At 39.1% G+C, this 17,408-nt stretch overlaps 1 protein-coding gene across 1 annotated transcript in view; it reads right to left on the bottom strand.

Annotated features, from left to right (window-relative positions):
• The window catches only part of armc3 (armadillo repeat containing 3), a 105,842-nt gene that overhangs the window by 42,294 nt on the left and 46,140 nt on the right, over nucleotides 1-17,408 (bottom strand). The window contains exons 7-8 of the mRNA XM_072253828.1: nucleotides 7,187-7,381; nucleotides 1,643-1,826 (exon numbers count right to left, since the gene is read on the bottom strand). Of these exons, the coding sequence (XP_072109929.1) occupies nucleotides 1,643-1,826; nucleotides 7,187-7,381 (379 nt within the window). The remainder of the gene's footprint in view (nucleotides 1-1,642; nucleotides 1,827-7,186; nucleotides 7,382-17,408) is intronic.

Below are 17,408 nucleotides of genomic sequence, written 5' to 3'. Positions count from 1 at the left end.
CTTTAACATGACACCTTAGGTTGAAAGGGGAAATGTTCCAAATGTAGGGAAGTGAGGCTAATGCAAGTAGACAAGTTGGTCTGAAAAGCCCAGTTCCTTCCCCTACAATTCTTTGACTCAAATATTTTTGGAAACTGAACTACATTCACTCACTCATTACCTACAGTTCTTGTTAATTCCTCAAAGAATTCTCATAAAGTTGACAATAATAATTTCATGTTCATTAAAATAATTCGATTCTGACTATTAACGTTATGCTTTTCTAAGTACTCTATTATGCCAGAACATTTTAAAGTATCATCAAATCAAAAATAAATATACTTTGGTTCCTTGTAGAAGTTGAAGAAATTGACTTCAATCCTGCAGTCTCCTGGCTAATACAGTATACTGCATCTTTCCTAATGTATTATGGGGGTGATTGATAAGTTCGTGGCCTAAGGTAGAAGGAGATGAGTTATACAGCTCTCGTTACATACACATGCAGTTCAACTCTTTGAGTGATTATGCAGAAAGTTTGAAGTTAATAACTTATCAGGGGTGATTGATAAGTTTGTGGCCTAAGGTAGAAGGAGATGAGTTATTAACTTCAAACTTTCTGTATAATTGCTCAAAGAGTTGACCTGCATGTGCATGTAACGAGAGCTGTATAACTCATCTCCTTCTACCTTAGGCCACGAACTTATCAATCACCCATCTGTGGACATTTTCTGGAGGTCCAAGATCCGTATGCGCCACGACCGCTGGACTAAGTGTGTAAATGTAGGAGGGGACTATGTTGAAAAATAAATGTGCTAGGTTTTCTAAAATTGATTCCTTCTACCTTAGGCCATGAATTTATCAATCACTCCTCGTACGTCCAAATGGTAACACATAATTCCATTTGAAATCGAGTAAGAGCTCTGCACCACCTTTTTCATTTTGAACCTGAATTTGCTGATATAAAGGCCAACATACTGTTGGAGATTTTGGATACTTTCTTTACTTCTGTATTAACTGTATTGTTCTTTACAACTTGATTTAAGAAACCCATTGTTCCTGGGCTATTGCTGCACTTGCATTGCTAACATCTTCAATTGTTCCTGAGTAGGAATGGACAATGTCACATATCACCACACAGAACTCCACCCTTGCCTATTTACTTGTACAACTATTCTCTACTACTGCAACTTTCCCTGTGTATCTGCACTATTTACTCTGATCTTAAGATTTCAAAGTAGATAGGTTACTTCTCAGCAAGTTTCAAACTATTATCCTCTTGGAAGAGAGGTTCTAGTGCTTTTTGGGGATGGTTTAAATGAATTTTGCAAGATCGTGAGATCCTGAGGAGGAACTTGGGTGAAGTAAAAAGCAGGAAATAGAAGATAGAAAAATAGCAAGTGAAGTAAATAGGCCAAGGAAAGGACAGTGGTAAACCAAGGTTTCTCATCCACAGTTTCGAGCTTCTAAAGTTTTTGACTAAGTTTTTATGTGTTTTTATACCTTGCCTTCATTGTATGCACAAAATCTGTTGAATTAGATAATGTTACAGCAGAGATGTACAAATAATTTTGATCGTTACTACATATTAAATGCCTTTAGGAATTGTCTGTTTTAGCAAAATTATTTTAATATCTAATTAGTAAAATACAGTTCTCTGACATACTGTTAACGGCTGATCTTGCTATTGCTTTTGCTGCATGCTTCTGGGCTTCTGAATGAGTTGATGTGGTTACAAATAGTAAGAACTTTTCTAGGGCTCCTGATTCACGGATATACATTACATTATCTGGCTCTTCCAGACAATTCGCCAGCACGAGCAAAGCCTCTGCATGAAGATCACTAAATTCCTAAAGAAATAAGAAAAAATGAATGCAGTCACATACAATTAAATAAGAAAATAAGCTGTGCAAAGTTGTGAAATGTAAAAGTTGTTTATTTATAACTTTGCATTTTGTTATTGGTTTCCAAATAATAAAACATTAAACTCCATTGAATTAGTCAGAGTAAATCCCAGCAAAAAATAATCTGTAAATGAAAATGAATTGGAATTGCATGACTAAATAAACATTGTACTAATGTAAAATTGTAGCCAGTAAGCTGGCATTCCCCTCAGCAAATAAATAGACCTATGGGCTATTTGTAAATGCTTCAATGGCATGGTATGCACACCCAGGCGACAAAAATATTTCATTTTACATAGATTGGCTTACATCCAGAACCTAACGTATCCAGTGGATGTTTTCAAAATCAAGGGCTTCTCTTGAAAGGATGGAAACACTGTGTATTAATAGAAAAACACAGAGGTGACTCAACATGGTGAAATGGTGTAAGCAAAATTAAAATGCTGTACTTTCTCCACTGTTCACTGAAAACATTCAAAAGTAACAACATAAACTAGACAACCTAAGTTTGTGATAGAATAAGTGAATGTCTACCCATGTCACAGAGTCAAATACCACAGAAATAGTCCTTTTGGCTCACCATGTCCATGCTGCTCATAATACTCATCAATGGTAATCTCATGACCTTGCATTGTCTCAAACAACACACATCAAAGTTGCTGGTGGACGCAGCAGGCCAGGCAGCATCTCTAGGAAGAGGTACAGTCGACGTTTCAGGCTGAGACCCTTCATCAGGACTAACTGAAGGAAGAGCTAGTAAGAGATTTGAAAGTGGGAGGGAGAGGGGGAGATCCAAAATGATAGGAGAAGACAGGAGGAGGAGGAGGAGGAGGAGGGATGGAGCCAAGAGCTGGACAGGTGATTGGCAAAGGGGATATGAGAGGATCATGGGACAGGAGGCCTAGGGAGAAGAAAAAGGGGGAGGGGGAAAAAACCCAGAGGATGGGCAAGGGGTATAGTCAGAGGGACAGAGGGAGATAGAGAGAAAGAATGTGTGTGTATATAAATAAAAAACGGATGGGGCACGAGGGAGAGGTGGGGCATTAGTGGAAGTTAGAGAAGTCAGTGTTCATGCCATCAGGTTGGAGGCTTCCCAGACGGAATATAAGGTGTTGTTCCTCCAACCTGAGTGTGGCTTCATCTTAACAGTAGAGGAGGCCATGGATGGACAGATCAGAATGGGAATGGGATGTGGAATTAAAATATGTGGCCACTGGGAGATCCTGCTTTCTCTGGCGGACAGAGCGTAGGTGTTCAGCAAAACAATCTCCAAGTCTGCGTCGGGTCTCACCAATATATAGAAGGCCATATCGGGAGCACCGGATGCAGTATATCACCCCAGCCGACTCACAGGTGAAGTGTCGCCTCACCTGAAAGGACCGTCTGGGGCCCTGAATGGTGGTAAGGGAGGAAGTGTAAGGGCACGTGTAGCACTTGTTCCACTTACAAGGATAAGTGCCAGGAGGGAGATCAGTGGGGAGGGATGGGGGGGACGAATGGACAAGGGAGTCGCGTAGGGCGCAATCCCTGCGGAAAGCGGGGAGGGGAGGGAAAGATGTGCTTAGTGGTGGAATCCCATTGGAGGTGGCGGAAGTTACGGAGAATAATGCGTTGGGCCCAGAGGCTGGTGGGGTGGTAGGTGAGGACCAGGGGAACCCTATTCCTAGTGGGGTGGCGGGAGGATGGAGTGAGAGCAGATGTGCGTGAAATGGGGGAGATGCATTTGAGAGCAGAGTTGATGGTGGAGGAAGGGAAGCCCCTTTCTTTAAAAAAGGAGGACATCTCCCTTGTCCTGGAATGAAAAGCCTCAGTCTGAGAGCAGGTGCAAGAGACAGGGTGAGAAGAGGAATAGTCCAGATAGCTGTGAGAGTCAGTAGGCTTATAGTAGACATCAGTAGATAAGCTGTCTCCAGAGACAGAGACAGAAAGATCTAGAAAGGGGAGGGAGGTGTCGGAAATGGACCAGGTAAACTTGAGGGCAGGGTGAAAGTTGGAGGCAAAGTTAATGAAGTCAACGAGCTCAGCATGCGTGCAGGAAGCAGCACCAATGCAGTAATCGATGTAGCGAAGGAAAAGTGGGGAACAGATACCAGAATAGGTTTGGAACATAGATTGTTCCACAAAGCCAACAGAAAGGCAGGCGTAGCTAGGACCCAATACCTTGCATTGTCTGTAACCTTCTAACCTAGCAAAGCATTGCTCCAATCCGCACCTGTCCAGCCATTCTACCAGTCTGTATACGTCTCTTTGAAGCCTACTGGTACACTCACAGTTTACTGTATCCTCAGGTTTGGTGTTACAGCTCTCTGTCATCACTGACTTAACTTCTGGGAGTGTTGCTTGAGGAAGGAACTTCTTTATGATATCTATCTGTATACTTATTGTACAAAATTATGTATATATATATATTTATAAACACCTACTTCTAAGCAGATACCAGCAAAATTTCCAGGATTGGATTAGTTTTATCTTTGTCACATGTACCGAGATGCTTTTGTTTTGTATGCCACCCAGAGAAATCACGCAAAACAAAAATACATTGAGGGTTTTAAAAAAAATTGAAATTTAAAAGAAAATAACAATTATAATAAATGTGATGAATGGATCTGCTGAACCAGCTCACAAAGAGCTACTACACTCTGGCACCAAAGGGTCTAACACTCTCTCAAATTGATTTTTATTTTAAATATAAAAGTCAACTAAAATAAAAACCAAATCAAAACAATATTTTCAATGGAAATAAAACATATGTTTTACATGACTGTAAAATGGATTACAATCTGGCAATCTTAACAAAGCTTCCCCTTACAGAAGAAAAAATGTGCTGTGCAGTTGAACTTGGCGTAAAGGAAATAGCTTGGGAAATAACTTAAAAAAAAACAAACATTACCTAAATATCATTGAACTAAATGAGTTTTCTGTTTATACTGTGAAAACAGGTGGCATGAATAGGAGAACAAAATTGAAATCAACTGAGAAGCCAGGAAATACTGTTAATCCTTGTTTCTGGCTGATAATTTGTTTGCTTGGCGAGGAAGACAGGATCTCCAGAACTCCTCATATGTCACCACACGGTTACCAGCAGAATAAGTTTACAAAGGTTCAAAAGAATGCTCAATCATAAATACTCATCTGATGGTTCCAATACAACAGATTTCCATTTGGGACAAAATCAAGTCCAGGCATATTTCAGAGGGCAGTGGATAATTTGGTGCTTCAGGCTTCCAAAATGACATCACACTGTTTGAAAGTTCAGAGGCAGAACATATCTGCTCTTGGATAATGGAATCTGCCTTTTGTCATGGAGTTATACATCATGGAAACAGACCCTTAAGCCCAACTTGTCTGTACCAAATAAGTTGTCTAACTGAGCTAATCCTATTTGACTGCACCTGGCCCATACCCCTCTAATTCTTTCCTATCCAAATGTCTTTTAAATTCAGTAATTGTAGGCTAAATTCCTCAAAAGAAATAAAATCAAGCCCATGTGCATGACTCCATATAGAGTCCAGCCTCCAATGGTCGGGTGGGAAGCAAGTTCTGAAGATGAAAGATGATCTGCAAAATATGATTAGAGAAAGAAACTGCTAGATAGACTAAGTTTGTGAACAATGTTAACAATGTGAATTTTTGATAGTAATTTATGTATACCTTCATCCATATAAAGGGGAAAAGATACAATAGGCATTTAGAATACACTTGTGTAGAAACTAAGTGGGACTAACCATGCAGTTACAAGATCAGATCAGGGGCTAGGAATCCTCTGGCAAGTAAATCACCTCGTAAGTCCCCAAAGCTTTTCCACTGTCTACAAAAGTCAAGTCAGGAATGGAATGGAATGCTCTACACTTGACTGGATGAGTGCAACTTCAACAATATTACAAAGGTTTGGTACCAAAGAGGATATAGCAGCTGCCCAATAGGCATCCCATCAAGAACCAGTTATTCACTCCACTACCAATACAAAGTAGCAGTAAAAGTTCATACAATCTACAGAATGCACTGCGGCAGCTCACTCAAGATTCATTGGACAATACATCCCAAACCAATAACCTCTTACTGCCAGAAGGACAACTGCAGTAAAAGCAAGGAAACACGACATCCTGGAAGTTGCCCTCCAAGCCACACACCATCCTGACTTGTAAATATATTGCAATTCTTTCACTGTCGCTGGGTAGCTCACTAACACCTCTTCAAGGGCAATCGAGAATGGGCATTTAAATACTGGCTCAGCCTGTGAAGCACATATCATTGAAATGAATAATAAATTAAAATAATGAATTGTGATCTTATTATCAGGGCCCATCAGGAAATGAGCAGGAGAAATAAAAATGCCTTTTTACATACCTGCATGTGTAACTACTAAACCTTGAGTGTTATATTTAATTGACATTTAAGTATATTGCCCAATAAATTATGAGACACAAACAGGAGATGGCTATTGTTTCTTTCCTTTACACCTCTCTTCAACTTAAACTCCTGAAGACATTGACTGTACAATTATGACAGCAGCCCTGGGACAACAGAGAGATTGTTTAAATATGTTTTTGAGGCCCATGAGGAGAGTTGCCATTGCTGCAACATTGTTAGACCCTTCACATTCTAATCAAAATTTCCTTTCTACCACAATGAAGTGGATGGGATAGAGGTGAAGGGAGAGCAACATTTGGGCAGCCAGCAATAAAGGAGGGTGATGCCAGGTTCTTCCCAAGGATCCCAAGATTCACTTGAGGCCATTTGCCTAGGGAATTAAATGGGACTAGCAACAGATAGCTGCTAATTGGATCTGGAACAAAAAACATCATGTTACCATCATGTCATTCTAATTTCTGACAACAAATATTTTTACCAATTGGAAGTCTCACTGTTTCACCTTATCATTTAATACCAATTCCTATTCCTCCCAGTCAGTAATACCTTTGGAATACTAACTAGTAAAATACCTGAACCAAGCAAGTAAATACTGCAGCTACAAAACATTTGAGGCAATCTTTCCCGAAGTGAGGGAACAAATTCCTTATTTTACAAACCCGTTTGTTAAGAGTTTTGAGAAAGATGCTCTACAGCTGTAAAGAATGTTATTATTTGACTCTACAAGTTTTGCTTCAATGGAATTGAAGACATCTCTCTCTCATTTAGAACACTTGATCATTTTGGCAATAACCATTACGTGATACCATAATTTTTAAATCAAGAAATGAAACTACATTCATGACTACATCATATTGTTAATAGTTGGATCAAATGTTGCATATTTAACTTTAAAAAAACAGCTTACAAAAAAAAATTACTGCAGTTTTATTTACCGGGTTGTCAAGAACTCTGAAGAGGTTCTCATGACCTTCATTCTGAAACAGTCCTGTTCTGCTGACTGCATCATTGGACATGGTTATTAGGGTCTGCAATGCCAAGTGCTGAATAACAGGATATTCAGAGTTCAAAAGGTTCAGCAGAGGTGTAATTTCAGTCATTTCAGCAAATGCAGAGCGAGGTAAAACATCCTAAAATATATAATCAAATGTTAAATATTTATAAATGGATTTAAGCTTACAAAAAACACATTAGTCTTTTTCCAGGTGTAAACATAATTCAACTGTAAACAAAACTCCTTAACAGGAATCGTTAATCTTTACTATACTTGTGTTATTCAGTGCCATGTTACTTTATGGATTAATAAACCAAGAGCCTCAAATAATTATCAGGAAGTTGAATTTAATTCCCCAGTGGTAATATGAATTTAAGTTAGCAAGGAATGAAGATAAACACAAGAGTTTCAGTTGTATATCTACAGCAACACACACATAGATGCTGTCTGATCCGCTGAGTTCTTCCAGCAATTTTTATGTGTGTGTTACCATGGAATGAAGATAACAGCTTTTCTCCACAATCATAAAACTGGTGGGTAAGTTTCTTGAGAGCTTGAAAAACCGAACAGAAGGTAGGCCCTTCACACAACAATACTGTGCCAACTTTTGAACATACTCCATGATCAATCTAATGCTTCCATCCCACATAGCCCTCCATTTTTCAATCATCCATGTGTCTAAATGATTAATAAATCTCCCTAATGTATCTACCTCTACCACCACCTCTAGCAGTGCTTTCCAGGCACTTACCACTCTGTGTGTATATATAAAAAAAACAGCAAACAACTACCTCTGACATCCTCCCATACTTTCCTCCAATCACCTTGAAATTATGCTCCTGTATTAGCCATTTCCAGCCTGAGAAAAGGGCTGTTCATTCAATTGATGCTTCTTATCATACACAGCTCAATAAGGAAGGGAGTTGGGGGAAAATTCAGGAAAATCTAACTGATCAAAGTTTAAAATAATTATTATCAAAGTACATATACTGTATGTCACTATATACCACCTTGAGAGTCATTTTCTTGCGGGCAATCAGAGTAAATGCGAGAAATACAACAGAATCAATGAAATACTGCACCCAAAAGGATAGACAACAACCAAAGTCCCAAAAAAAACCCAAGAAACTGGGCAAATACAAAAAGAGAGAAAAAGAAAGAATAATAATAAATAAATAAGCAATGTCAGAACAAGGGTCCTTTGAACTGAGTCCATAGGTTGTGGGAACAGTTCAGTGATGGAGTGAGTTAAATTATCCCTTCTGGTTCTAGAGCCTGATGGTTAAGGAATAACAACTGTTCCTGAACTTGGTGCTGCAGTCCTGAGTCTCCTGTACCTTCTTTCTTATACAACAGTGAGAAGAGAGCTTGGCCTAGATGCTGGGGGTCCTTGATGATGGATGCTGGGGGTCCTTGATGACAGATGCTGCTTTTCTGTGACAGCGCTCTGTATAGATGTGCTCAAAGGTGGGGAAGGCGTTAGAATGATAGACTGGGTCGTACCACTATTCTCTGTAGGCTTTTCTTTACAAGGGCATTGGTGTTTCCATACCAGGTTATGAAGCAACCAGTCAATAAACTGTATCCTCTGCCAAACATCTATGTTTGTCATGCCGAATCTTCATAAACTTCCAAGGAAGTAGAGGCACTGCTGTGCTTTCTTCGTAATTTCACTTACAATCTGGGCTCAGGGCAGGTCCTCTGAATCATAGTCATAGTCATAGTCATACTGTATTGATCCCGGGGGAAATTGGATTTTTGTTACAGTTGCTCCATAAATAATAAATAGTAATAAAACCATAAACAGTTAAATAATAATATGTAAATTATGCCAGGAGATAAGTCCAGGACCAGCTTATTGGCTCGGGGTGTCTGACCCTCCAAGGGAGGAGTTGTAAAGTTTGATGGCCACAGGCAGGAATGACTTCCTATGACGCTCTGTGTTGCATCTCGGTGGAATGAGTCTCAGGCTGAATGTACTCCTGTGCCCAACCAGTACATTATGCAATGGATGGGAGACATTGTCCCAATGTCTTCTATCCACAATTGTCCCAATTGTCCCAATAACACTGAAGAATTTAAAGTTGCTGACTTTAAATTCTGTCTCTGATGAGGACTGGCCCATGGGCCTCCGGTTTCTTCCTCCTGAAGTCAATAATCAGCTCCTTGGTCTTGCTGACATTGAGTAAGAGGTTGTTGTTGTGGCACCACGCAGCCTCTTTTTCAATCTCCCTCCTATATGCTGATTTAACACCGCCTTTGATTCAGCCAACGGCAGTGGTGTCATTGGCAAACTTAAATGTGGCATTGTGCTTGTGTTGCGGGCTGCTTACAAACTGATCATGAATATATAATTTTAAAAAATCGTTCTTCACTACTGCATGTAACTCCAGACCCCATAGCTATGTAGTTTTGATTCTTAACTGATCTTGAAATGGATTCGCTAAACTCTTAGTTGTCCCAAACTATCATAAGAAAGAAGAATTTAAAAAGAAAATCAGACACACTCCAGCAACAACTTGAGCACTGAATTCAGACACTATCAATGCACAATCATCCCAGCTAAAATTGTGAAGATAATGGGTGAGCATTTCTGAGAAGGTTACAACAAATCCCTGACTTGGACAGGATTGTAGCAGACAGTATGCCTAAGTACTTAATTGGGGGAGGGTGACTTATGATGCTATTAAGCAGGAACTTGGGAGCAATTTAGGAGTGCAAATTGGAAACGTATAATCAGGGAAATGCACAACAGAACTGTGAGGTTACTTATGGAATACTTGCATGGGGTTCTGTATAGTTTTGTCCTATTGAGGCAGGGAGAGGATGGTAGGATGAAGGAACCATGGTTCACAAGCTGTAGTACATCGGGTTAAGAGGAAGAAAGAGCTTATATAAGGTTTAGGAAGCAAGGATCTGACAGAGTTTCTGAGCATTACACGGTAACCAGGAAGGAGCCTAAAAATAGGAGAGCTGGAAGAATTAAGGAATTAAGGAAATGGGATTAAGGAAAACTCCAAGGCATTCTACTTACTTGAACATAAAGAACAGGAGAATGACTAGAGTGAGGGTGGGACCTATCAGGGATAAAAGAGGAAACAATTGTTTGGAGTCAGAGGAGGCAAGTAAGGGAGGTCCTTAGTGAACACTTTGCTTCAGTAATCGGTGGTGAGAGGGACCTTAACGAACGTGAGGGCAGCGTAGAACAGGCTAATATGCTGGAACATGTCATGCAAGTTGATAAGGTGGCTATCAGACTTATGATGTGTTGGCCTTCATTAGTCGGGGGATTGAGTTCAAGAGCTGTGAGGTAACGTTGCAACTCCAAAATGCTGGCTTGAACACAATTGGAATACTGTGTTCAGTTCTGGTCACCTCATTATAGGAAGAATGTGGATACTTTGGAGAGGGTGCAGAGAATATTTACCAGGTTGTTGCTCGGACTGGAGAGCATCTCTTATGAGGAAAGGCTGAGTGAGCTAGGGCTTTTCTCTTTGGAGTGAAAGAGGATGAGAGATGACATGTTAGAGGTGTATAAGATGATGTGAGAAAGTGGACAACCAAAGTCTCTTTCCCAGGGTGAAAATGACTACTCACAAGAGGAGATAATTTTAATGTGATTGGAGCAATATATAGGAGGGGATGTCAGAGATAGTTATTTTTTAAAAACCCAGAGAATGGTGGGTGTTTGGAACATGCTGCCAGGAGTGATGGTAGAAGCAGATGCATTAGTGACGTTTAAGAGACACTTAGATAGGCACATGAATGAAAGAAAAATGAAGGTCAATGTGGGAGGGAAGTGTTAGATTGATCTTGGATTAGGTTAAAAGGTTGGCACAACATTGTGGACTGAAGGACCTGTACTGTGCTGTACCGTTCTGTGTTCTATAGTGGTAAATCAAAGAGAACAGGCAAGGGGTTTAAAAAGGGTAAATAGTAGACTGTGTTGGGATGTGTTAGATGATGCAAATTTAAGAGTAAATCAGCAGATGAAGCAAGAGGTTACCAATATAATAAAATGACAACATGAAATGCTCTATATCTGAATTCATGTCACAGTCAATACAAAAGCTCCTTTATTTCATGATATTTTTAACACAATGGAGAGGGCTGATTTAAGTTTATAGAACAGATAAATGATGTCAAGTTCTTTGTAGGAGTGTTGTAGAAGCTCACTGAACAACAACCACTTGGTCAGATAGTATACAGGAAGGAACAATACAAGCTTGACAAAAACATACAACAATAATCATGATAGATTTTAATCTGTGGAAACTGGGAAAAGAAGATAGGCAAAGATGGCTTTGATAAGGAATTCAGGATGGTTTCTCAGAACAGCATGTTCTGCAGTCAAGTAGAAGCAGGAAATACTGGACTTAGAAATGCGAACCCAGACTGGATTAATTAATTAATTATATCATTGTGAAATAGTCCTTAGGTGACAGCAATCACACTATAATTGAATTTTGCATTCAGTTTGAAGGAAAAGAAACTCTAGACTAGCATTTTAAACTTTAAAAAGCGCAATGATGAGATCATGAAATCAAAACTAATTAAGGTGAACTGGCAAATTTGGTTCAAGTATTGGTCAATCAAGATGCATTATCCAACATTTATGGGGATCTTTCAGAATACACAGAATAGATATATTCCAAGAAGAAGAAAATTTCCAAATGAAGGACCTATCATCTGTGGTTAATAAGGTTAAAGACAGCATTTAAAGAAAAAGCAAACAATTGCACAAAGAAGAGCAGCTGTCATAGTAATATAAAAAAGAAAAAATGACTAAAAGATTCATGAAAAAAAAACTAAGAACAAGACAAAGTTAGAATGAAATGCCAAAAGATATATACTTTCTCTAGATAGTTTAGAAACATTGGACCAATAGAAAGCAAATCAGGAGAATTAATAATGTACATGAAGAAGTCTGCAGATAAATGAAACAATATAATTTGCATTGGTCTTCACCATACTAGAAGGAAGGAAAGGACACAAGAAAATTACAATCACTGAGGAATTTAGGAAAGTGTTGAAGTTATGAGTTGACAAGTTTCCAAGTCCCAAAATCCCTGGGTTTTCAAATAAATTTCTACCGACTTACTTAATAAATCAGTTTCAATTTCTATAGATACTGCTTGATCCACTAAATTTGCTCTGCATTTTGCTTGTACTGGTATTAAAGACACAGCAACACATACAGGCAAAAATCAATATAGTTCTGTAAATTTTGTCCAATTTATTGAGTTTCCAATTAAGTTCTTCACATAAGTAACATGAATACCTGCTATCCATATTTACCATGCAGAAGGACTTGGAAGCAAGGAAATTCTGGGAAGACAACACTGCTGTCTGAAAGCATATTGATTTTACAAAAGAGGAAGTGCTGGCAGTCTTGAGGCATACAAAGGTGGATAAATCCTCAGGATCTGACGAAGTATAGACTACGACATTTTAGGAAGCAAGGGAAATTTTTGCTGGGATCCAGACAGAGACTTTTTTAAAATCTTACCTAGCTAAGCACAAGGTACAGGAGATTGGATGGTGGCTAATATTGTGCCTTTACTTAAGAGGGCCTGTAAGAACAAACAGGGAAACTACAAGCTGGTGACCCTAAAATCAGTGGTAGGTATATTATTGGAGATTATTCTGAGGGAGAGCTTCTATATGCATTTGGAAAGGCAAAGTGTGATTAGTGTGTCAGCATGGCTTTCTATGTAGGAAATCATATAGTCATAGTCATACCTTTATTGATCCTGGAGGAAATTGGTTTTTGTTACAGTTGCACCATAAATAATTAAATAGTAATAAAACCATAAATAATCATATAGTAATTTGTAAATTATGTCAGGAAATAAGTCCAGGACCAGCCTATTGGCTCAGGGTGTCTGACCCTCCAAGGGAGGAGTTGTGAAGTTTGATGGCCACAGGCAGGAATGACTTCCTATAACGCTCTGAGTTGCATCTTGGTGGAATGAGTCTCTGGCTGAATGTACTCCTGTGCCCAACCAATACATTATGTAGTGGATGGGAGACATTGTCCAAGATAGCATGCAACTTGGACAGCATCCTCTTTTCAGACACCACCGTCAGAGTGTCCAGTTCCATCCCCACAACATCACTGGCCTTATGAGTGAGTTTGTTGATTCTGTTGGTGTCTGCTACCCTCAGCCTGCTGCCCCAGCACACAACAGCAAACATGATCGCACTGGCCACCACAGACTCATAGAACATCCTCAGCATCGTCCTGCAGATGTTAAAGGACCTCAGTCTCCTCAGGAAATAGAGACGGCTCTGACCCTTCTTGTAGACAGCCTCAGTGTTCTTTGACCAGTCCAGTTTATTGTCAATTCGTATCCCCAGGTATTTGTAATCCTCCACCATGTCCACACTGACCCCCTGCATAGAAACAGGGGTCACTGGTGCCTTAGCTCTCCTCAGATCTACCACCAGCTCCTTAGTGTTTTTCACATTAAGCTGCAGATATTTCTGCTCACACCATGTGACAAAGTTTCCTACCGTAGCCCTGTACTCAGCCTCATCTCCATTGCTGATGCATCCAACTATGGCAGAGTCATCCGAAAACTTCTGAAGATGACAAGACTCTATGCAGTAGTTGAAGTCCGAGGTGTAAACGGTGAAGAGAAACAGAGACAAGACTGTCCCCTGTGGAGCCCCAGTGCTGCTGATCACTCTGTCGGACACACAATGTCTCACAAAATTGAATTATTTGAAGAGGTGATGAAGAGGATAGACGAGAACAGGGCATAGATATTGTCATCATGAACTTTAGCAATGCTTTTGACAAGGCCCCACATGGTTGATTGGTTCACAAGGTGAAATTATATGGAATCCAGGGTGAGCTAACCAATTGGGTCCAAATTTGGTTTGGTGGAAGGAAACAGAAAGTGATAGTAGGGGATCAGTGCCGAGTTCAGTTATTTCTCATCTATGTTATTGATTTGGATGACAATCTAGGTGACATGATTATAAGACTGCTGATGACATCAAAGTTGGTGGGAGGGGGGTTAAACAATGAATAAACAGCAAGATCTAGTACAACTGGGAAAGTGGGCCAAGAGATACCAGATGGAAATCAACTCAGAAGTGTGAGGTGATGCACTTTGAGAATTTAAACCAGGGTAGTTATCACGTAGTTAAAGGCAGATCCCGGGGGAGTGTTATGGAATAGCGGGATCTAGATGACAGCAAGTACATAGTTTCCTGAAATCAACACAGGTTAGACAAGGAAGTGAAAGCATATGGCACGCTTGCAATGAATGGATGAGGCATTGAGTAAGAGAGTTGGGACATCATGTTATAGCTGTGCAAAGCATTGGTAATATTGTATGCAGTTTTGGTCATTGTACTATACAAAGAATGTGATTAAGCTAGAGTGGGTAAAAGAAAAAAGATTTACAAGGGTGTTGCTGGAACAAGTGGTCATGACTTTTAAGGAGAGACTGGAAAAGGCTGGTACTGTTTATGTGGAGCAAAAGAGATAAAGGGGTGACCTCAGAGATTTCTAAAATCATGAGGAACATAGATCAGGTAGATGGTCACAGTTTATCCTCCCAGATTAGGACTCTAAAACCAGAAAGTATAGGTTTAAAGTGAGAGGGAAAAATTTTAAAGATTTTCACACAGTAGTGGGTACTGAGAATGCAATGTGAGCACATGTGGTAAAAGCAGGTACAATTACAACATGTAAAAAAACTTTTTTTTACAAGTTCAGGGAAGGTTTAGAGGGACATGGGCCCAATACAGACAAATGAAACTCACTCACCGTGGTTGGCTTGTTTCCATGCTACATAAATTTTTGATTGTTATGCAGAGCTGGATATAGTATACTTAAGATTTACTGAGGCATTTAATAAATTGCCACATCAAAAGTTATTGCAGAAAATAAGATCTCATGGTTTAAGAAATAACATACTGATGTGAGATAAACGGTTGGTTGGCTTGGGAAATATGCATAAATGAGATGTTTTCAGGTTGATCAGATGCAACAAGTAGCATGACACAAAAAAATGGATGAAAGCACTAAAGGCATGCTTGTTAGTCCTGCTAATGATATATCAATAGGTAAGAGAAGTAAACTGCAGCTGACATTAGGAGGCTACAAAGAGGTATAGATACCTTTAGTGAGTGGACAAAGCTCTTGTAAATGGAGTATAATATAAGAAAACATAAAATTGTTGATTTTAATCCATAAAATTAAAATAGAGCTGAGTTGCAGAGTGATTTAGGTATCCTGGTCCATAACTTCATAAAATCTAGTATGTAGATAGTGCAAATAACTAGAAAAGGTAACAGAAATAATATGTTTTATTGCAAGAGAGATTGAATGCAAAAGGATTTTGCCCTCTTATTTACGAAAGGATACAAATCCATTTAAAACAGTTCAGTGAATATATACTAACTAGAGTACTGCAATGGGAATGTTGTATTATAAGAAAAGGTTGTAAAGACCAGGGTTATATCAAAAAGATTTATTTTGATTAAAATATACAAGATCCATGGAGTCTCAAACAGTTGATTAGGAGAAGTAATTTCCTCTATGGAAGAATCTGAAACTGAAGTCACCTTTAAAAATAAGGACAGAAAACAGAGATAGACAAAATTCTCTCAGAAGATGGTGAGTCTTTGGAACTCAAAGGACAATGGAAGTAGACTCACTTGAGTATTTTTAATGGAGGGCTTGTTAGATATTCAGTGGGCAAGAGGACACAAGATTACACAGGGTAGGTGGGAATGTGGAGCTCAGGTTTATTTTGTTTTTATTTATTTAAAGATACAGTGCAGAATGGGCCCTTCCAGCTCTTCAAACCACTGATTTTAACCTTAGCCTAATCATGGGACAATTTACAATGACCAATTAACCTACTAACCTACACCTTTAACCTGTGCCAGGAAACCCACATATTCCAAGGGGAGGATGTAAAAACTTCTTACAGAGGACACCGGGATTGAACTCTGAACTTCAATGTCCCAAGCTATAATAGTGTCATGCTAACCGTTACACCATCATGGTGTCCATCAGTTACGATCAGATCAGCCATAAATTTATTAATTAGCATAGACTAGGTAGCCACCTTGTTCTCCTAATTCTTATCTTCATATGTTCACATGGCATCTGCCAGGAAACCAGTAAACCAATTTTTAATGTAACCTCTTACCTTCTGCCCTATCACTCCTAACTAGTGATTGTATTATCAGGTTCCCTGACCCTGCCTTTTCCATTTTAAGCTCCTCCTATGATCCACCATAACCTACAAAGCAGTGTACAACCATCTCCAAGGCACAGGAGTGAAAATATTAATTGAAAGAAGCTCTCCAATTTCTTGGAAAAACGCAGTTCCAGTAACACTCAAAAATTCCAACACCCACAGCAAAGCAGTTATCAATTTATATAAACATTTCTTTTAAACCTGCATTGGAGCAGCAAGGCCACACCATGTACCATCTACAAGATGAATTATAGCAAGTCGCTAAGTGTTTTCAATCTGGCTCACAAACCCAAAACATACATAACCTCAATCAAGAATAACAAGTATATGGGAAGATTAATACTGTACCTGCACATTACCTACCATCCTAACTCAGAAATACACTACCATCTTCTTTATAGGACAAGATTGTATATTTCTACATTTGTAGACAAGACAGATGAGATACTTAATAAAATACTCAGATTGTCCATGTTATCTCAGTGATGATATTATGTTTGAAATTTTGAGGCAGGAAATCAGAATAAAACTTAAATTTGTGGCTCAGTAGAATGCTTCAGCTCAGGTACTATCATACTCCAAGTGAAAGCAGGGTACAATATTAGAAAGAAATAGTATGCCATACAATGGTGAATTTGAGACTATTAACTACAAACTCGGTTTCTTACGCATCATCTGCATTAAAATGAACAAAACTGTTGCATTTTAAGCCTATATTTGAAAACTTAATAGACACTGATAATTAATAAACCCATAATATTTCATAAATTATTTGATTTCTGATTGCTTTTTTTGGAACTACATTCAGTGTATGTTGCTTCTATAGCTCATCCACTTCACGGTCCAATGTGTTGTGTAGTCGGAGATGCTCTTCTGCACAGCACTAGTAACACATGGCTAATTGAGTTACTGTCACCTTTCTGTTACCTTGAACCA

Source organism: Mobula birostris, chromosome 3 (assembly GCF_030028105.1).
Source record: "Mobula birostris isolate sMobBir1 chromosome 3, sMobBir1.hap1, whole genome shotgun sequence".
In the NCBI taxonomy this organism is placed as follows: Eukaryota; Metazoa; Chordata; class Chondrichthyes; order Myliobatiformes; family Myliobatidae; genus Mobula; species Mobula birostris.
The sequence above is the reverse complement of the archived record's forward strand: the minus strand, read 5'-3'. Positions and strand labels throughout refer to the sequence as shown.